Below are 23517 nucleotides of genomic sequence, written 5' to 3' on the forward strand. Positions count from 1 at the left end.
GATGCTAATTAGAAAAGTTGTTACGATGAAAGAATGAAGTAAACAGTGACTTATGTTTGAAAGTCTGTGAATGTGCTTAGTCTTATGTAAGCAATGTGGGGTATAGTGAGACGTCTCAGAGAAGTCAAGAAGGCTGCTGCATTCCATGGTGAGGAACGAGTGTCAAGAAAGCAATACAGATGATTTGCCCGTGGCACAAGTATCTCCAACAAATCCCAGAAACAGCACAAAACTACAATAGGAAAAAGGGGTAAGACAGCAGATACAGTGGGAATGTGAATATAACCTTTGTTTTGGTTTAGGTTTTTTGGTCGATTAATGATCAGCAAACCCCAGCAACAACAGAGCCAGCAGCTTTAACAGCACAGAGTAATCTGTGCCTGTTTTTATACAACAGCCCTTCCTGTGGAGGCAACAGTTCAAGGGAGATGTGCTGTTTTTGAGCTGATGAAAATCTGGACAGTGAGCATGACTGTGGTGAAGATTTGCATAAAGTTTAGAGAAAGTAATTAGAGACTGAGAATCTTACTACAAAGGGGGAAAGGCAGAAATGCTTCTCTGTGGGATCAGTTCTGCAGGATGGAGATTGGGAGAGATACTTGCAGCACTTCTGTGAGCAAGGTAGGTTACACAGCGATGATACTGCAGCTTCTTGGGAACACCCCTGGGATGGTTTTCTGCTTAAGGGCAGTTTGTGCAAGCCAAGTGATGCCTGTAACAGTTAAAAGGCTGACATGGTACATATCTAAGGTTTAAGACACCATTTTATCCATTTTTATGGACATTATAACCTTCCCTTATAAATGGTAAAAAACACAGTGGCACACTGTGCACAACGCTGTAATGGTATATTTAGACCTGTGCCTTCAGCATAAAGCTCCAGCTGCAGTGGTGGCAGTGACATGCTGATGGCTTGCTGATCCCAAGATTCAGAGATACTGTGGCACTCCAGGATTCCTCTAAGCTCCCTCCAATTGCAGGAAGAATGAAACCTATAAAATGAGCTTCTCCCTATGATGGGAAGCAGCAGTAAGAACTGCTGAGAAAAGCAACAGTTCATAGGTTTTGGAAAAAAAATCAGCAAAATACACCTTCCATTTTTACTTCTTTCTCTTGTACCTACTGCCTCTGTTGAGCATTAAGAGGTGGAACAGAGACAAACCCTGCACGTATCAGTAGTTCTCCTATTTCAGAGGCATTGTGGCCCACTGAGTGTTTAAAATGTACCTTTGTTTTACATCTAACATGTTACAAGCAGGAAAAAAAAATTGGTTCTTTCATCTTCTGTGTTGCATGGCATACCACTGCCTTTTAAGTCTGCCTACAGATTACATTGACTCATCTGCAATCCTGATGCATACACTAAATTCACTTCCAACCTGTACTGATACTGTAGAGAGTTATAAAAAAACAATCAACTTATCTACTGAAGTCAGTGCCAAACAGAACCAGCTGATGGAGCATCAGTTTGTCCTGCAAAGCAAAACCTGTGCGGGCACCCACATCAAGGTCACACACTGCCAGAGCTTTAGAAACAGTCCTCAGACACAAATGTAACTCTCTTCCCTCTTAAGTCAGCAACAATCAAAGAACTGATTATTTCAAAACACATTTCCTACTTCTTCTACATGTTCTTCCATAACCCAAAATTAAGTCATTATTTCCTGGCATGAAAAACACCATTAGGAAACCAAGGTCAGACAGCTTTGCATTTTGTACAAGACATGTTGCAATGTAGATTTGCACTGCAAATACAAAGTCGGTTTCATGTTGCTCTTTGAAACGTCCTTTTTTCTTGTTTTCTCAGGATTGTAATAGCACTAGAAAGTTCCTGTTTCAGAAATACACTGGGTTTTTGTTTCTTCAGGTTAAGGAACCAGCTAGAAATAGAACCTACTGCACTGCACCAAAAACATAGAAGCAAAAGGGAAAAGAGATACAATATAAAGATACCTTCTTTGCAAGACTTAGGTCTACATAAATAGTAACACAAAATGGCTAGAGCAATAAAGGAAGAACTTACAAAGACCTAGGAACTCTAGTGAGGGACACGTTAGGTGTAAATAAGGGTGCCAAGCTCTTAACATTTCAGTATTTAAACTTTCACCCTTTTTGATAGAGTGTTTCTGTCTTTTGATCAAGAGATGGAAAGTGGGTGTGATTTGTAATTATGCACAACTACCCAGCATCACTTAGGAGCAAGGTTCTTCTGCAATACTTATATTGTTCATGTGGCTTCATTTACAAAGATGTTACCTAGCTACAAATATTCCAGGCTGCAACATAGCTTAGAAGCAACCACCTACCATTAAACCATGACAGAGAATTTGAGGAACTGTAAGAATACCAATGGGAACTGAAATGAATTCAATCTGAAATTGCTTTTTGTGGGAACCATACGTATTTTTAAATGCTAGTATATAATCAAAGTTAAAACCAAGACAGTGATCAAATAAATATCCTTTAATAAAGAAAAGAGGAATAATTTTAAAGCACCAAAACTGTGAGTATGATGTTACATCGCATGTACAATAAGGTGAATGCAGTACTTTGCGTACAGGTTTAAATTTCTGAATCATGATAATAAAACCCCATGAAATACACAGCAATAAACTTGCACTGCAGAAAAGCTGCATGAAAGAAAAAAGACCAAGAAGCAGACAATTAGAATTTTTTTAGTTTCTAGGTATTGCTAGAAATCTTTGTTTAGTTATTAAACTTTTTTTTAAACATACTTGTGCTTAATACTTAATAACTTTGAGCATTTTCAGGCATAGTAAATTTGCAGAGTTGTTTACAATAAAATATGCATTTAATATGTCCTTTTGAATATAATGGAATTAAAGAACTTTCTTAACGCCAAGCACAATGTGCTAGTAGTGTCTTAGTCTAATGATAATACTGCACAAAGCTAGTGAATGGAAAATTTGTTTTCATTATTTCTTATTTATTCTACAGGCTTAACAAAGGAGTTCGTTTCATTAAGCTTCACTGGCTTCATTCATGTAAGACAACTTGCAGCCATCTGTATTTTTTTAGCTTTCCTTTCATGATGACGCATTTGTATACATGTAAAATGAAATTCAAAACATATAGCAACAGCAACAACACGCTGGAAGATGTTAAGTGAATATCCCCAATGCCCAACACCTTTTAACCAATTTAGAAGTCAAAACTATGTTTATACTCTGAAAATCAAGCCAGTTTATGGCAAACAAATTCCTGGATAGGTGACAGTCTCTGGAATAAAGTCTCTGCAGAGTTTGGACTATACACACCAAAATGGTGCGCATCATCCTTTCTGCTTGTTTTCAATGGACACACTACTGGTTAATGAGCTTTAGATAATGCTCTACACATTAATATTAAAAACTCAGCAGAATAAAATTAATTGCTTGGTCATTTTCCATATTAGAGGTACAGAGCATTCACATTTAAGAATGGAAAGATGACCTTTTCTGTCAAATCCTGAAGCTCTGAGCAACAGAATATAGAAGACCTGAATCACAATAAAAATACATAAATGCCAGGTTGCAGATTCACCAAAGCCAGAGCTGTGAGTTTTGGATTAACAGTCAAAATGAAAGGGAAGTACAAAGACCCATATATGCAACAGCCCCTCCCACAAATATATTGGCATGCCCGCCCTCCCTCCCTTGACCCTCCTAAAAATTCTAAGTATTTATGTATTAGGCAGCAATTAAATATAAATTGACTTTGTAGGAAAACTTAAATTACAGTATATTTATAGGTTAAAAATAGCCATTGTGTTGATAGCATTGATAGCAGAATGTTAATGTGCTTATTACACCAAAGAGCAATTTGCAGTCAAGTTTAGGATAACCTACTGTCAGCTCCAAGAAGACTGAAATCATGCAACATGCTCTCCCAGTAAGGTGCTTCTGTTACTCCTTTTCTTTGCAAGAAGCTTTGCTTGTTCTTAACATTAATTCTGTAGTGCGAAACATCAACAACATATTGTCCATGCTTATGAAATCATTACCAGAAATACATTCAGGTAATTTAATTACATAAGCATTACAATGAAAATAAAATCTGATTACACGCATGAGCAAACTTGATTTACAAATTACACTCCTGAAATTCAGTGCAACAAATGGAATAAGGGTAACATTAACCAATAATGTTTCTGCCTCCTCTTCTCAATAAGTTGCATCTTCAATAATGCATCTATCATTACTTTATTATTAAACAGTACAGAATATAGTGCTTATACTCAAAATGATTCTTTACAAATAATGTAGTGAAGTATGTTGAGTTCTATCCCCAATTCAGTCACAAAAGTACACAATATATAATCATACTAATTTATTTTACAAGTGTCTGGTGTAGAATGCAGACTGTCAGATTAAAAAAAAGAAAAACCAAACAAAACCAGGCAAAACTTAGAAGTGATGTTTGAAAAGAATAAAAAAAAAGCCTTCATCTACCCTACACAGATAACTAACATGAAAATACAGTAAAGTGAGTAAGACTATTGGTCATTTGTAAAGGATCTGGAAACCTCCATGAATGAGAACATGAAATTCTTGTTGATACAAATTCAATTTCTGAACAAGACTATTGCTGTTTACCTTACATTTTGGTTATTTTAGCAGAAACCGAGGATTTGGTTTCTTGTTCCCATTTATAAAAGGTTTTTCAATCCTTACATAAGCATTTGTACAATAAACATTATGCATCCCAAATCTTTACTTCACTGGATGTTATAGCATAGTAAAACTTTTAATTTCAAAAAAGAAATAAGTTTCTAAAAATAGAAAAAAGCCGAAAAGCTGACAAACTACTTAAGATAAATAACTAGCAACAGAACAATGCAGCCACAACAATAAAATGAAAAATATCAACAGGCAGGTCTTTTTATGGAGGCTCTTTTTCCTTGCGCATGTTTACGTGTTTTTCCTTAGTGATGCTTGCCAAGATTTCTCACAATTATTACAGCATTTCTCAGCTGTGGAGGAACTGATCTCAACGCAGGACTGTCATAATTGCCCTAAGTTTCTTATAAATACACTAAATTTTCCCCTTCTTCTGCAGTAGCCATCCCACTGGAAAATTTCACATGGCAGAGGATGGTACCTTTTATGCATCAGCCTGTATACACTACATATGCACAATTTTTAGATCAAAGTGAAAATTACGTGAAATTGTGACATCTAGTGACTCATGGAGATTTAAATTCAGGATTTTTTTTTAGTAGGATGAGGGAAAAAAATTCATTCATTTTCCACATAGAAGATGGCAGCTTTGAACTGATACATACTACTATGCTCAGCATAACAACTACTTTTTGTGTGCCATTAAAATACATGCTCATATGAGAACTCCATTTCTACTGAGACTAAGCTACTACAGAAATCTAAGATTTCAGCTAAATATGAAACAGATTAAGAAGAGTAATTTTCATCAATCATGCACACATTTTTCAAGGCAAAGATGACAGATCACATGGCAAACATATCTGAAAACTGTAGTAGAGTACAGCATGGAGCTATTTAGATAACAACACAGTGGTAAACTGCAGACAAACGTGTTGTGCAAGGGAACCACTGCACAAATATTTTAAAATTACACTATTTTTCCTCGGCTTGAAATTTTGCTAGTGTTCTGTATGCATACTCTAAGGAATGAAACCGCAGGCTGGAAAATAGGAAAAAATGAACATAGAAGTTCCTTGTTTAATTTAGCACTAAGTTTCAGATGAAATGTATAATGTGCATTACCATTTCACATCAAAGTTCTGTTTTGTGCTACAGCCAAAAATTTATTTGATTACCTTGATTTCAATGTGTGGTGTGACTGAAAGTACAAACAAATGTAGAACAAAACAGCTGATGGTACAGGCAGTGTCGAATGATTATGATGAACGTTGAAAGTGCTGCTATTGCTGCACGAACACAGCATCAGACAGCTCACAATCATACCACATAGCGCAGAATTCGGAGAATAAGTTTAAGAAGAAAGCATCATGAAGTTTTAGGCCTGTGGGAAGCCAGTATCAGGTGTTTCACACAGCTGAAAAATAGAGACCTAGCAACTAACACAGCAAAATCTATATAATTCTACAGTAACGCTGCTCATAGGTGCTTTGAAAATCAATGTTCACTAACTTTATAAGTAAGGCAACATGGTTAAGAAAATCCTCCCGAGATGTTTGACAGAGCTTTAATTTTTGGACAGCCACAGCAAAACATCTTCAATAGACTGAAGGGTCCCAGAGCTGAGGTTCCTTTAGATTACACAGCCTATTGCTAAGGTAAGGTCTCCTGCTCCTCTCTCTGTAAGTAAACGGCAAGACGTGAAATCCCCTGTTATAAATGTTAACACAGTACGTGTTCCATTACATGACAGCAGCAATGAGTAACTCCACTTAAAAGAACCCAGATCCCCATAAAGTAGTTTATCTGTCAAAAGAGGAACAGTGAATGGACCACACAACACAAAGGACAGGGACTGTGTATTTCTCAAACACAGTGTATGTTACACTAGTAAAAACAAAATTCTAGTGGAAATTCAGCTTTCCTAGAAGTGTAATGGGCTGATTTTTAATACCACATGAGGTTTTTAGGTGGTACAAGGCTACTTGTATCTCTGTATTGACATACCTCTTGGTACTGTGGTATCGTAAGAGTAGCTGCCTGCAGCCATTAGTCATGAGGTTTAGAACTACTCCTAAGTATTCACTGCAGAGGAAGTTGTAACTCTCCTTTAAAAATAAAACAGTCAGAATCAAAAGAAACTTTTTTCAGCCAGTAGGCTTTTGGGTATGAAATACAAACATTTTCGCAGCCACTAAAGGGAAAAATGAAAACCAGCAAGAATAGCATGATTTTCACAACTCAATTATCAGAATGCTTAAGTGCTTTGATCTTTTTTTAAAGAAGGCTGCTTAGACTAATCAAAAGCCATTTTAAACCAAAAGAGAAAAATATTTTTAAGTATGAAATTACAAAATATTGCTTCTTATAACAAATGATAAAAGTATAACTAACTTGGTTCAGCATAGCTAAATATTTTTTAAAAGCATGAAAATGTCTACTTTAAAAAGATGTCAGACTAAACATGACCTTCTAAAAAGGTGCTGCAGTATGTCTTACTAAATATATCATGATGGAAACAAACACATTCTTGAATATGTACTGAATTCAACTCTTAACTCTCATTGTGCTGTGGTCACTTGTTGCTTTTCATACTGATGTATGCTTCTTCAAGCTAAGAAGAAAAAAAGTCTTAGTTGCATGTTACTGAATTTCAGCTACTGTAGTGCAACTAGGAATTCTCTTTCTGGAATATCAGACTGCTACACAGCAAGCTTCTCTGCAGGGAGCCATTTCGTTGAATTTTCAAGCACATGAGATATTCAGTGCAGTGAAGGGGCCATTTTACAGCTGGTTTAGAACCTCAAAGTTACTCTAATAGCAAGTGGTCTCCCAGCTCAAAATGGCCCCCTCACTTAACTGGCCGTACATTACTAATGCAAATATAAAAAGTGCTTAATAATTGGGCATTCTTGATAGTATAAAATGCATGTCTTAACAACTTCGCTTTGTGCCCCAACCAGAATTTGTTTGAACAAATAAAGAAAAAAGTGACCTGAAATTAACATTTCAGGCCATTTTTTTCCAAGTACTGAGTTATTTGCCAAAGAAAGACTATTTCTTTGCCAAAGAAAGCCTCTTGTGGAATTGATGGTCATAACTGCTGGCTCTGAATTCTCAAAAATGCAGAAGAAAAGTTAATCTTCAACTGGGGTTTCTTTTCACACGTTGGCGGCTGTCAAGCACCTGTTTGGAAAGAAAGAAAAAGGAACATCTGAAAACTAAACTGCTGTACAGATATTATCAACATATTAGGCAATTCTAATATGCAATACAGTGAGCAGGGCAATATACTGAGCAAAGGTTCTCTTTGCTCCCAGGATAATGACACAGTGACTCTGGAGCCAGAACATGCATTTGACCAGGACTTTTTTTTTTTGCCTTCTGGTATTACTGGCAGTTAACACAGATTAGAGTTTGAAGAGGCACAAAATACTGCATCAGAGAACAAAATCTCCCTTGTTATCTGTTACTTTTGTCCACCACTGACAGGAACTCAGGTTCTGCATTACTTACAGTACTCTTAGTGTACTATGGTGCACTGTTATATACTCATATGCAGATATTCTCAGGATACTTTTGCTAACCAGTAATCTCTCAGATTTTTCATACAGAAGCTACTACATATTTGTACTGCTTGCTCAGCTACTTCAATATACAGAATGCCTCAGTATCTTTTTACATGTTTCAGAGTGTCTGTCTGGAAAGAACCGCTCTTTAAAAGATTAGCCATAACTTTATGTAGAAGTTAACTCACAGAACAGGAAATACAAGAAATTACTAGGTCTCCTGCAAGAATTAGTTACTGTTAGTTTTGTCTTCAAACTTCAATAATTAATGAAACCACTTCACTGAGCACTACTAACACTCCCTCCTTCACATGTATCAAGGAACTTTCTGGTACTTAAGAAATATACATCACTGTATCAGATTTAGCCTTCCTTTTGTAAGGCAAATATGTGCATTAAACTTAGCCTATACAGACATATGTGTAATTAAGCATAATTCATAAAAAAATGTGTGCCAACTCACTACTGTAAACATGTTTTCAACCTAAAATCTCTATGCTACTGTTTCGGCATGTGTAGCACAAGTTAAAAACCAGCTGATCAGTCTTAAAGCATGATATTAAGTGGATAACCTTACAGTAAAAAATACCAGCCTGCTATTTCTACAACAGATTTTCATTACTTTGCTCTTTTATGATGAATGCTAGTAAACCAGTCTGTATCTTCAAGCAAGTATGCTCATCTATATGGAAAGCATTTTTTCAGTTGCGTTTTTCAAGGGCTTCATCTCAATCTCTGCTGTTTCTGAGCTATTTTTTGATGAAGTGAATATCCCCGAATTTTCTGAGCTGTTCTTTACAACCATTTTTCAATCTAAACTATTATGTGTTAAATAATCTAATTTTAAAAAAAAATCCTAACAGGGTTGTTTTTGTAATAAAACACAACAATGGTAAGAGAAAGCAAGCCTCAGATATGTAAAGAACAAGGAGCACATACTCCCGGCACTGAACTGACACTGAATACTGCTTTTCGGTCTAAATGATTTCACAGGACTTCAGCAGGATGTAGACAGGTAAAAAAGAGACAACAACCAGGGACCACCTGGCAGTGATTTTCAACCTGCCTTATGAACTCCTTTTATGGGGCTGCAAATAGCAGAGAAAAACATTTATTTACATTGTGTGGCAATGACCACAGAATATTTCTAAGACACACTTCCAGTGTAAAATGCTTAGGAGGTCAACCAATTTAATTTTAAAAAAATTAAGTCAGTCTTGGAAAATTTCTTTGTATTTTGCAAAAAAAAATGCAAACAAAATCCTAAACAGTCAAACAGATTTACTAAAATCAAAATCAAATCTCAATGTTTAAATTTGATCTGTTATCTAGGAAATGAGATTGCAGTCCAATTGCAATTGTACTAGGAAAGCCAAGTTAGTTCCAAGACATGTCTTTTCTTATAGCTGTCACTTGATTTCTGAAGAGTTGTGGTAGTGGGAGTTTTCAATATGCAAGGACTGAAGGAAGTTACATGAAAGAAAAATCATTTTTACTTGGAGTTTCAGCAAGAGTTAGGCACATCCCCACTCCTGGAGTTTCAACTCCAAAACTAGCAGTACATTTGGTATGGAATAGAAGGAGCAAGCGATAATTAAACAGTGTGAAATCATTAGGGTGGCCAATGGCTAGTTTGTGAGGAATTGAACGCAGCATTTATTTTCCTTTTCAAAAAATTAAAATATTAAAATTTGAAAATACCACACCAATGCAACCAATTGAGACAGTACTTCATCATCACAAGAACATTCAGCAGATGATGTGCCAAGTCAGAATCAGTTTTTAAACAGCTGTAGCACTTAACCAACAGTCACTCTCCAGCTATGTTAACAACTAACCAGGGTAGAAATGCTGGATTGTGAACATTCAAAAAAGTTATATTCTTTCTACTGCTAACTGTGTTGCAAGGATTACAAATATTTGTCTTCCATTCTGTTTGAATAGCCTTTCTAAACAGATTTTTAATTTCTTTTCAGACTGTCATGCCTCTGGTTTCTCAGATTTTAGGTTTAGCGGGAACCTTCACTGATAGTCAAGTTCATTCATGTGTAACATGAGAGAGCCACCACAGAGAAGCAACCTATGCTGCTGCTGTAATCACAAATATCTTTGTGCTACTGATGCAGCAATTATTTTGAAAATTGATCTCTTGCTGATTTTTGGTTTGTTCTGAAATCATTAATTTCATCTGCTGAAGTCAGATATCTGTACTTTCAGGCACTGTAGCTTAGTATTAATGCAAGTTCATGGAATTCATATGACCAGCAGAGGTATAAATTGTATATTTACTGTTTACAGTCTGAAAATTCAATTAAGTTAGATTTTAGAGACTGAAACCAGGCCATAAGAAATCTCAGGGTAACCCACAAGATTTCAATGTGTTCAGCATTCAAACCTAACTGTCCTTCACTTAGAAGTTACTCAGTCTAAAATAAGACATACCCAATTTTTACAAGGCTAGAAATAATCAGCAAGTAAGTATAAGGTGTGTGCCAGAGTGATTGTGCTGCTTTTTAAACTTTTTAGGTAAACTGGGAACTGTCCCTTCAAATTAACTAAATAAAATCGAGCTTTTTTATGAAGTCATCCTGTCAATATTCAACAGAAGTACTGGAACAGTAAAAGGCTAACATACTGTCTAAAAAGAGCTTTTCCTTATTATAAACCTTAAATTCTTTGAAAAGTCAGTGATGCTCAATTCATATGTGCATTTTTATCACACTGGATGTCAGACAGTTTAGTCACATTCCTACTAAGTCTCCCAGAATGCACAACCTGAGGCTTAGCTGCTACTGTTATAAAAAAGTGTTGTAGAAATATTATCTTTAAATGTAGCTTAATTACAGGTTAGTTTTCCCAGTCTGTGCAAGGCAAACTCTCCTCTTCATCCTCTGACTCAGGAGATGCTTCCTTAATCCTTCGCAATGCTTCATGGATGCTCCTTGTCAGAGGGTCAGTATCAGGCAGAATTGTAAAGGATTCTCTCAAAACATCTTTCTGTACTTTCTTCAGTTTCACTCCTTTCCTGATCTGTGCCAAGATGTTATTGCTATCATCTTCATCAGGAAAAGGAGGGAGACTTCTCTGCTCAACTTTTCTTAAATGAAAGCTGCCACGTTTCAAGGAAGCCAGCACTTCATCCATCGGGGAACTCACTGCAGCAAATCAAAAGACCTTTGTATTATTTTCACAAAATTTTATCAGTTTAAATTTTTATTTCCTCAAGACCAAAAAGTGCCAGCATACTATGAATATGATAGTCCCATACTACAAGTATAATGGTAGCTCCAATACTGTTTTAGCTTCTAAATAATCTTCCTTATTACCAGGGCAAAGCTGGTTTATACAGACAGTTGTAATTTTTGTAACCACTTAACTTCCTATCAGGAAGAAAAACTTTCTGAAAAATGTGGCTTTTCTGTTTGCAGTCAGGAAAGTCAAATAAACTGCAAGGATTTCAACATAATGAAAGTGTTTACTGCATCACTTTTTTTTACTTTAGAACTCAGGTAATGAATACATGTCTTATGTACTGGACTGTGGGATCCATTCTTTCCACTTGCATTTTTAGGCTATTTTCACCTATTGCATGACTATTTCCACAAGCCAGCAAGGAAAGCAGCAATATAGTCAATTGCAAGAGCATGCATTTTGTCGCTTCTTTGGGTTCATGTATTTGTTGGCATCTAGTCCCAGCACAGTTATAAAAATTGTCTTCCTTTATAAGTAAAGAAAACAGAGAAGTCAGAGATAGTTCTTTATGGCAAATCCCTTCTTTATCCCTAATTTTGAAACTAGTCTTCTGCAAAAAAAAAAAAAAAATCAGGCTTTTGCTCTTGTAAGGGCCATGAGTGGGAAATATCTTCACCTCAGAGAATGCATTATAATAAAGCATAATAAAGTTTAAACACTTTGCATACACTAGCATGTAATTTGTGCAGCACCTCTTTATCAATACGTATGTATCTCCAGGTTCTTTTTTGTATATTGTACAATATGCTTTTTAAAACCTGTTATGCATTTAGGAATAAGCTTTCTCTGTCCTACTGAAGGCCTAGAAGACAGAAAAAACACAATGAAAAGAGAAATATAAAAGAATACAGTATTGCACATTTGAAGGAGGGAGGACAGATTGTAAAGTCCCTGTCTGTCATAGAGAGACAAATTTCTGAAGCCACTTAAAAACTTGGAACATCTCAGTGTAGAGTAGAGTGCTGCTGCAGACAGGAACAATATTCTTAAGAGGAATAATTGATTTGAATTTATATTTGTCATATTATGGTGCATACAAAACTGTACACACAATAGGTGCTTTATAAAAAAATGCAAGATAAAATGCGAGTAAAATAAACAGTAGGACCACATAAAAATTAACGTTATTCTGTTATTAAATAGAACACTGCATCTCCAGGTGAAACACAGAATATTTACAGGGCTAGCAGTAAGTAGATACATAAATATTCTTTTCAACAGCATTTAGGTCCATTTTCTATCTAGTCTAACATGGGATAATGTAGACTCAATTTCACAAGTGTTTTCACTGAACAAGTATGCCACGCTGTCGTAAATGCCCTAGTTGCCAGCATCTTTCAGCTAAAAAGGATTTAACAACTTTCCCATTAATAATAAATTAATCACAGCATACATTTTCCTACAGAATAATTTAAAAAATGAACTGATGTGCACTGCAATGTTTAAACTAATAACAACAAATTTTACATTAAATAGGCAGAAATTAAAACATTACCTCTTCTTCTCTGTAAACCCTCTATATCACCAGTCTTCTTAAGCTTCTTCTTGGCACTGACTAGCTGACTGCTATCAAACAGATGTGCTGGTGGGACACCAGAAGAGTGCTGGACTCCCTTCTCCACACTCTGACGTTTAACAAAGCTGTCACTTTTCTCTAAGGATTTGGTGGCATCTTCCTTGGAGGGCAAAGGTGGAGGTGGAGGTGGTGGAGGCAAAGGGGGTGGAAGCTGTACTCCAGTAGCAGTCTCTGGCTGAAGCTGGTCACTGGTGAGTGGAGAAGTGCTAACACAGGGCAGTTCAGAGGTAACACCATTAGGAGGCAAGGAAACATCTTGAAGTTGTTTTAAGCTTGTGGATTCCTGCACTTGCAAAGGCTGAACTGCTTTTTCCAATTCCACCTCCTCACTCTTCTCTTGGATTTGTATGGTTGCTGGCAAAGATTGAGGCTGCTCAACACAGGGCACTGAGCTGGCTGCACATTTTCTTCTTGCATGAGCCAGCCGCAGTCTGGTTGATTTAAGTATTACTTGCCCAGGGTACCGCTAAAGTGAATAAGGTATGGACAATTACGTAAGCGATTGCAATGGACTATTTTAGATTTTATGTACCTGTCATTTCTGACAAACAATATTCATTTTGCTCTGTATGCAAAAGCAAGGCAAATATATCCCCAGCTTTATGCAAAAAATTATTTGTAATTTTTTTTCTTATTTAAGCCACGATTTGATTAGCCTAATCAGTGAAATACATAGTTTAGAATTACGATTTACTAAGAATCAGATTACACACTCAAAACTGGTTTTTTACTGGAAACTAAAATTCAAAATTCCCTCTTGCTTTCCTCTTCTAAACCTGGTCAATGGCTCCCTCTGCAAGTGCAGACCAGTCCTGACTTAATACGCTGGCCTTATATGTGAATCAAACTGTTTTAAAAGCTATATCTTGAGAACATCAAAAACTTTTAGCCTTAATTTACTTCTTAAATTTGCTGCGTCATTATCAGTCTTTTCATATTAGTTTCATCCATAGTCTTTTTAAAGCAAAAAATTAAGCTGCTTCCGAAAGACAGGGGTAATATTTTTTGTACAACTGTGGAAGGCCTAAAGCAATAGCCTAAAGCCTTAGTATGTTAATAGAAAAAGTCAGCTCATGAACAATTGCTGGTTAAAATAAGTAAATTTGCTTCATTTTACAGAAGTTACAAAATTCAAGAGCCTTGCAAACAATAAGGACATGAATGTAACTCTGAAATACCACTGAAGAAGACAACTTCCCAGCAAAGAAACTTCTCATACCTTTATTTTTTTAATGTATACAACAAAAAGTCTTCACCAATTAATACAGTCTCTGTTTTCTTTCACTTTCAGTCCTTTCCTTATTCCTTTTCCCCTTCGTTCCACCTTCTATGCACTTTCTGATGCCTCCATTGTAATAAGAAGGGGCAGGTATTCTAGCAATCAGCAGCAGGGGGCCAGGTCAGATGACAATGCTCTTTGTGGGAAGTACTGTTTAGATTATACTTCTCAGGAATAGTTGCCAATTGTCTTGTCACAAGGTATAGGTGCAAGAGTAAATAGAACCTTATTATGGCACTGGGAATGCAACAGCTAGAGGAATCTGTTACCACCAATGCCATATTTTGTTGGGAATTTTCCAAAGGCCAGTTAATTATACAATGAAAAAGAATCACTAATAGGAAAGTGAATGCCACTACTGGAATGAGTGAGAAGTTCTTTAGGAAAAAAAACAGCCAGAAAAGAAAAACTATTCTTCCGTTACCTGCTTAAATGTACGAAGTCTGTCCAGGGTTTTCTGTCGTTCCTGACTAACCCAGGAGCTCTTTCTTTCCTCTTCATCTTGCAACTGATCTCGTTTCTGAGAAAATATATGGAAGACATGTAAATATTACATCCGGTGCTTTATTCAGCTTCAATAGGAAAAAACCTCTTCTTCTAAATGTGAAAAGTTACTTAAAAAGATACTTCTCAAATGAACATAACCTCAAAATTTTGCCTCTGACTTCCCCTTAAAAAATAGTATACATTTCCTGGTTTGTTTTGTCAAAGAAATGCAAAACAGGAAAAAATGTTTCAATCTCGAACAGGAACACTTGGTAGACTTGTTACTTTGAGACATGAGAAATAACAAGTGACAGAATGCTATACTTAGAGATGTCCCACTGAATTAAAGTTATATAAATTAGCCAGAGAGCAAAGCAGTATCATTTCCCCCTCACTCTAATAACAAAATGACTGTCCAAATCACAAGGCTGTCCATTTAAACAAGCTGTATTAGTATTCTCAAAGTACAAGAATTCACAGAACTCAGCATCACAAAGTTTTGAACCCAACAGCAAGCAAATTGAGTAAATGTTTTCATCCTTACATTTACAACAGTAAATATAAGTTTGTATTTACTCCAGCTTTTATTACTTAATCCAGCTTGATTTTACATAATTGCACTTAAGTAAAGGTTTGACACTCTTCCTCATGCCTGGTACAGTTGTTTTTACTTGTGCAGAGATTTTACCTCATAGAAAACATACCTTTGGGTACATCTCCTTTAATTAATCACTCTTTCTTACAGAATTTCAGCAAGAGTTACTGCACCTTTGAAACAAACACTCACTCCTCAGTCAAATTTACTGGAAATGGAAGCTAATTACCAGAAGGTGAAATTCACTGCAGGCAAGTTCAGAAGCTATCAGGAAAAGTGATGTAACAGCTGACCACAAAGCAAAAACCCTGAGCAAAACCAGTAGCTTTAATTCTTAAAATGACTCACAGCATTTAATATTACTTTTGAAAGCTTATCTTCATAATCAAAAATTCTGATCACTTTTGTGAACCTTTTACACTCATTCAGTCACCACAAAAGCAGTGTCTGCCTGCCATTTTCATAAGTCAGTTAGTGGCTGGTGTCCTTCACAAAAAGCCAGCTCCTGTGATTTGGAAGGAAGGAAGTATAGATGCATTAGGGAGAAAAAGATGAGAACATGTCTGAAAAATAGTAAGGACAGAAAACAGAAAGACATGAAGAGAAGGAAAAGCATGTGGTAAAAGAAAATAAGAACAATGGCCAAAGAAGTTAGAACAGAAACATAAAGAAAGGAAGAAAAGTAGTTCTATCACTGTACCTAAATGTTACATATGCATTCAGACCAAACTTTTCCTGAAGGAGTCTCAAAATCAAGGTTTTTTTTTTTTTGGTTTTTTTTTTTTTGTTTGTTTTGGCCGACTTGTGTATTTGGTTTTGTTTCACTTTTAAGTAAAATGGTGAAATTGCAATTCTTATTTGGTTTCAAATTTGGACTCCCTCTTTTCAAAATTCTTAATGAAATCCAGTAATTTAAAACCTATTTTACTGTAATGCTAGAATTTTTCAGTCACATTTTTACCAGAAAAACCCCACACAAACATAAAAAATTAGCCAAGGTTCTTTATATCATTCAAGCAAGCAACACCATAATATAAAGCTCTGCAGTACTTGAGAGACAATGAAGTCCTTTGGCTTTGTCAAGTCTTATTTGTAAGACTGATAAATGGCCTACAGTCCACACAGTAACTTCCTCTGCCTTATCATAAGAACTGATGAAAAAAAAAATTTTTTTCAATTCCTTAAAGAATATACCAATACATACTGACTTTGACAAGTAGCCTTTCCACAAAATAAATTATGCAGCTGACTTCCTGGACAAAAATATCAATGTTAAAAATGCATAAGGATGAAATAGAATCACTTTCACTAATCTAATTGAAGCCTGAATTAAAGTGACTTGGATTTCAATGCATCTTTGTCAGTGATCTTTATCAAATATTGATACTATATCAGCTCCCAAGACCTAGTCCAAAATTTGAATATTCCTTAAGATAAGCCTATTAGGTATAGGATAAGAGTCCAGCTGGTCTATTCTCTGCAACAAGACTATAAAAAAATCATGGAGCATCCATCTGGAACTACAGGTTTACACAACATAATTCCAGTAATTGCTTTTGTAGAAGAAAGAAAAGTAGTAACCAAGCTTATTAAGATTCAAGAATAAATACGTGTGATTTCCTTGCTCCTATCAGCATAGCTAACATGGCATTCAGAGATGCTCCGAATCATTTATGTGCACATGATGATAAACATAACAAAACACTCAGAATGTCAATCTAGCATAAAGAACTGTTCTACTTGCTTGGTTCCCATGTCTTCCTAACACAACTATATACTCCCCCTTGCCAGCATAATATGACACAGAAATTGTGCATGGTGCAAAGGTCAGGGATACACAGCATCTTTTGGAAGAGCCATCAATCTGAATGCTCCCCTAATTAATGTATAATGAGGAATGCCAGCTATTAATGACAGGCTAAGCTCAACAGCAGAAAACTCAAACTTACCAGCTGAACAGTATGGTGCATTTTGTACTCCTTCTCGCTCTGGTGACGCTGCTGGATCTTCTCATTATGCTTTGCAATACAGATCTCCTGCAGGGACACAAACCACAACCTATAAAGCATGCAATTTAAATACAGAGTTACATTATGTCATATTTAGCAAATGGCAGGTAGAAAAATAGAAACTGCAAAGCCTATTTTATATAGGCTCATTTAACTTACAATGGACTGTAACTGAAAAAAAAAAAACAAGTCAGATGACCCCAAATCTATTATTTTTAACTATCAAAAGAGAAGATCCAAGTGACAGCTGCTTGGAAAGTCTGTTCTACAGGACCAATATAAGAGTAGCAAAAGTCACCAATCTGTCAACACTTCATAAAGACCTTGTTTAACCCCACGTATTTGCACCCATGGAAAATAACGAACTCTTGAATGTACCACATATTTCTGTTTATGCAAATAGACAGTCTCCCATTTACAGATATCAAATCATCTTTTCCATGTACTCTCTGAAAGCACAGGCTAGAATCAAGTTGTTACAATTCAGCATGTTCATTTATTCCACTAAGTTCACATCTCTAACACCTGGTATAAAACAAAAATTTGTTGCACTGTTTGCAAATAAGAATATGTTAAAAACAAACAAGCAAAAAACTAGGCCATGTTACAACAGCTGACAAAGAGGATAACAGCCAAACTTCAAGTAGACAGACAACTTCACTGGATGATACTGAGGGCCAGGAAATTGGACAGTATGAGCAACAGAATTAGACCTGGTACAAACACCACGCAGAACTAGAACAAAGTCAGACGTACAGTCATAAACAAATCTCACAGTTGTGCAAGAAGGTGCAATGTTAGCAGTTTGAAGTGTGACTCCAGATAGAGCATGGAGCTGATGGGGTTCTCAAGTATCATTTAGTATGACTTTCTGGGTAGGTTCAGAAAAGAGCTTTGCCATTAAAAGCATTGCTTGAGGGAGCTGATGAAGTAAAGCACAAAAATAAGGAGGGAAAGGAATAAAGAAACCTCACTATTTTGGATGCTTAAAAATGCAGAAAAAGCTGTTCTGCAAGTTGTCTATGGACACGCTTTGATCACATGAAAAAAGGAACCAGTGTTCCTGTATAGGAAAGCAAAATCATCAATATTGCTGCTGTATATAGGTAACTGACTAAAGCAAAGATTTCTGTGCAAATACTGGCTCACTTTTATCAGAGGTATATCACAGAATGGCTTAGGTGGGAAGACATCTTGAAGCTCATCTAGTGCCAACCTCCCTGTCACAGATAGGGAACTTCCACTAAACCAGGCTACTCGGGGTGCCATCCAACCCAGCCTTGAACATTTCCAGGGATGGGGCATCCACAACTTCTTGGGGCAACTTGTGTCAGCAGCTCACCACCCCCAGAGTAAAGAAATTTCTAACAACTATTCAAATCTCTCCTTGTTTAAAACTGTTCCCTCTTGTCCATGTAAAATATCTGTCTATGTCAAAAGGCACTCTCCCTCTTTCTTATAAGCTCCCTTTATGTTCTGAAAGGCTTTACTGAGGTCTCCCCAGAGCCTTCTCTTCTCCAGGCTGAACAACCCCAGCCTGTCACTACAGGAGAGGTGCTCCAACCCTCTGATCATCTTTGTGGACCTACTCTGGACTTGCTCTAACAGGTCCACACATATATACAGCCAAACATATCTGGGTTTTGTATTTCTTTCTGGAGGTCCTGGTGAAAAGAGTTAATCCTGTAACAGTCAATCAATTTAATTTGTAGCTGAAAAAGTACAAAATACTTCATCTCTGCGTTTCAAAAACACAGCAAGCAACATAATACTAACAGAAAATCCAAACAACTTTCTATAATACTCCTAACTAGTTTACAGTTTATTCTTCATTTAGGCTGCAAATATTATAAAATAATGAGAAAATTTAAATTAAGCATGGTTTGGGTTTTTTGACATGTCTCAGATACTCAGGGGGCACAATTTTATGTAATGTATTCACTTTAGCATCAGTATTTAAACATTTCTGACTAAATGCAATAATGAAAGATATTTTAATTATATAAAGAGGACACACCTGACCAAAACATATTTAGTGCTGAGTTTGTTTTAAAAAACAACTTACTTCAACGTAATTAGATCTCTTTGACATGAAATAATAAAAACAATTAGGAGGGGCTGAAAACATGTTGCAGGACAGGGTCAGAAATCTGAATAATCTTAATTAATTACAGAAATGGTCTAAGAAAAAAAGGAAAGGTTGCAATTTCTGAGGAAGAAATGCAGGGTTCTACTTGTAGGCAAGATTAAGGGACGTCAAATAAAGGATGAAATTAAAAACACCCAAATGGCAGCTGTAAGAAAACCAACTGGATGATTACAGCAGATGATAAGTTCAATATATACCAATGAACTCTTGCAAAAAACACCAAAACAACAAAACCAAACATAATAATTGTGTGTATGAGTAGGTCTATTGCACATGCAAAGCAGTCCTTACTTCTAAGCACTGGGAAGCAGTCACATCATAGAATCGTCAAGTTTGGAAAAGACCTTTAAGATCATTCAGTCCAACTGTCCACCCAGCGCTGCCATTGTTACCACTAAACCATCATCCAGCACCAAATCCAGACACTTCTCAAACACCTTCAGGGATGATTTTACCACCTCCTTGTGAAATTATGTCGAGTGAGAGCAACACCTCAAGAAATATGTTGATCAACTGTATGGGACTGGGAAAGCAACAAGATAATACTCATTCTTTCTTTAATCAGTTGACTGATTTCACAGTGTCAAGCTGTACTTCTATTAAAGAGACAAAAAGGGAGAGCTGAGGAACCATTTCAACCTTTGTCACTGCATGAACTACAATGTGTAAGACTAGTAACATGGAATATATGTAAAAGAGATCTGCATTAGTATTATATCTAACTAGTTCCAGTTAGCCCTGCGTTCAGCTTTAACATCCCAATTAAAAGGCTAGCTTTTCATGTGCAGAAACCATATTTTACTATAAGCATTCATATAAGCATATATGCTGCTGTTGTTGTAATAGAAGTTAGTAACAGAATACCAATAAGCCTTTCCCACCTGTCACTGCATCTTCGTAACACCTATTTTGGCACAGGCTGTGCTTTAAAATGTGGCTTTCTAAAGATGTCCTATTAAATGAGCACAAAAGCACGTGAGGAAGTTTCCTAGATGAAAGCACACATTATGAACACACCCTAAACAGCTTCACCAAGCAGTTGCTTCTCCCACTCTGCTTGTGATAAGGAATAATCTTTCTGGGTGCAAAGTAATTGATTTCATCGCAACTTTGTGTTTTCAGAGTTTTCGAGATACATTCTATACCATTTTTTTTCACCTTGACTCCTTGCTATAAATCTAGCTCCCTAATAAATCAGCTGCTTGTTCCATATGATTATCTAATTAATACTAATGTGCAGCCAGCAGGGGGTAGACTGGCATAACAATAGCAATTTCCTGCATGAAAAATCTACAGCTAGCTCTCTAGAAGTAAGGGGAAAAAAGGTTAAACTGCTATTAAAATTTTTTTTTTAATAACTTACTGTCATAAACACAAAAGAACATTAGGAAATGATTGTTCAACAAATGCAAAGAGATTTGTATTAAAAAGAGAATGAAGAGTTTATACTCGTGGTACTACAGTGGAAAAATATCAAACCCCGTAAAATCGTGAATTTTTAAAATGCCTGTTCAGTTATTCAAGAGTCATGACTGAATTATGTTTGTAATAAGCCTTTAATGAAAGTTTCTAAATAAAAGCTTCATACGATTATTTGACAACATCTCTGAAAAACTAATACATCATCTGCAAAATTAGGGAGGGAATATCTGAAAAACAAAATACAGACTACAGTCACTGAAGCTTATATTTAAATTACAAATCATTTTACTCAACAAAGAGTAATTTATTCCCTTTCACTGTGTTATCTCCTCAATAGAAAAATTTTCAAATACCTGGATGATGAAATTACCTTCTTCCAAAAAATAAAACTGATGACAGAGAAAAATTTCCTATTGTTTCCTTAATCCTGATATCTGGTGCTAGCAAGGAGACATTCTCCTAAGGGCATTTTCAGTTGCCAAAATCTTGATAATGAGAAAAGACTGTAATTTCTAAACATATCGCAAGACTGTCCTATACACCACTTAATGCATAGCTTACCTTTTGTTTTCATCTACAGAACTGACAAGCTTAAGAAAAAAAAAAAACACAACAAAAAAGAAGGAAAAACCCCACCAATCTGCCACCAAAATCTCACCAACCCAATCCAAAACAGAACACCAGTTTAAAAGCCTGTTTTAAGATACTTTGCTGAAACACGCGAAGTCAGGAACACAATCTGAAAAGCAATAAGCACACTCTCATCTCAGTTCAACTATAAATGTTTCTTAATTGAGACAGACACAGATTTACCACACAGTATGTACTTTCCATATTCACCCTCAAAAAGTCACTTTTCTTCACATAGCATTCAGTCATCACTGCCCTCATTCTCACCATCTACAGTCTGCTTTTGTATCCCATCTGTATCTCAGTTCTGCCTACTTAACCTACCAATACTTCAGAGCAAGAACACTTTTTTTAGCCACAAATACAAGTACTCACATCAGGCACCTTAAATAACATTAATGAATGTTTTACAGTATCACTAGAAAGGCCATTGAAAATGCAAAGATTGCTTAAAGAAATGAGACAAATCTATGAGCTCTCATTTCCAGGTAATTGCCATAAAGCTTAGAAGGACTCTGTGTTATCCAGCAGTGAGAAGCTAAAAAATGGCCATATTCTTTTCTGCCCGACAAGTGCTACACAATGGCACACAACTGATTCTGCCCTTTCTTTTTGCTCAAATAAAGGTAATTTATTTTCTCCTGTAAGTTTAAGCACACATTGTTCTACTCTGTGATTTTTCTTAGAGGCTAAGTATCTCCCTACAGCACTCAACTGCAGAGAATACTATGCTGGGCAATGACATAAGTATGAAAGCTGGAACTAGTTCTGAGAGCAGTATGATGCCCAAGTTCCACATGGAGACATTACCTCAGGTCCTGAAAGCAGTATAGCCACAGCTATCCCAGCACAATGTTGACAAGATCTAAGTGTACCACTCCTGCATGCAGATGCAGAAAAGCAACACTATCACACACAGCTCTGCATCTCGTCACAGTGCACAACCAGGCATGCTGATACTCCTGCTACAGCCAAAGCCAACTCCTTCAGCTTAAAAAGGTATTCTATCATAGCACAACACTGAAACAAATGAGCCACTGAAGGTGATTAGTTCATTATACAGATATATGGGCATGCTAAAAAAATCTCTACTCCTGCTTCAGAGTTTCTTCTTGACCTGTGAGCTCCAATAAGTTAAGCAGAGAATAGCAAACAGGTTATCACTTTTAAACAGGTTTGTCTACTTTGTAAGGTGCCAGCAATATCTTCTCATATCCAGGAGAAAATATCTAATTATACTATAGCCTGTGTACATTAGCGTAACACGACAGGTAAATTCTCTTAAAATACTAACAACATTCTTGATACCTTTTCTCTTTACAAACTCATGTAAAACAAACACAATGACAAAGCAAGCTACTTCACATAATCGGCTAACAGGAGACCTCTCTTCTAATACTTCACTTGCAGTCTTCTCCATATTGGCTTAACTAGAAACCAGGCAGCAGTTGACAAAATACAAAAAATAAAATACATAAAATTATATATAAACAGCTTTTCATTTGCTCTGTTATGCTTCAGATTTAGATACATGTCATGGTTTGAGAGGAAGCGAGTTTTTTGGGATGCTGTGGTCAAACCAATAGGTGCTCAGATTTGAATATTGGCACCTGGTGTGGCCACTGGGGACATGGATACGCCTCTGAGAATACCGGGGTTAAAAGCAGAGAACTCCCAGGAAAATCTCTCTTGGGTTCCGGTGGGGAAAGAGCTCAGACCTCCCCCGTGCCCAGCTGCTGCGGCTGGGCAGGGTGAGGTGAGCCTGGCCCTGAGGATGGAAGAGTGGAAGAGCGCCAAGAGGCATCGGGCAGCCACCCTCTCCCCACTCCGCCCCCAGAAGAGGGAGAGAGAGAGAGGGAGGCGGGGAGAGAGAGAAAGCCGGTGTCTGTGCCGGTGCCACCTTGAAATCTGACAGCAGGACCTGCGAGAAG

General features: G+C 36.6%; 1 protein-coding gene across 1 annotated transcript in view; it reads right to left on the bottom strand.

The window, feature by feature from the left end:
• Nucleotides 1-4314: 4314 nt before the first annotated feature.
• Nucleotides 4315-23517, bottom strand: part of JMY (junction mediating and regulatory protein, p53 cofactor) — a 63665-nt gene continuing 44462 nt past the window's right edge. The window contains exons 7-11 of the mRNA XM_063180929.1: nt 17326-17412; nt 14720-14815; nt 12936-13482; nt 11033-11343; nt 4315-7805 (exon numbers count right to left, since the gene is read on the bottom strand). Of these exons, the coding sequence (XP_063036999.1) occupies nt 11036-11343; nt 12936-13482; nt 14720-14815; nt 17326-17412 (1038 nt within the window). The 3' untranslated portion in view covers nt 4315-7805; nt 11033-11035. The remainder of the gene's footprint in view (nt 7806-11032; nt 11344-12935; nt 13483-14719; nt 14816-17325; nt 17413-23517) is intronic.

This window comes from Melospiza melodia, chromosome Z (assembly GCF_035770615.1).
Source record: "Melospiza melodia melodia isolate bMelMel2 chromosome Z, bMelMel2.pri, whole genome shotgun sequence".
NCBI classification, from domain to species: Eukaryota; Metazoa; Chordata; class Aves; order Passeriformes; family Passerellidae; genus Melospiza; species Melospiza melodia.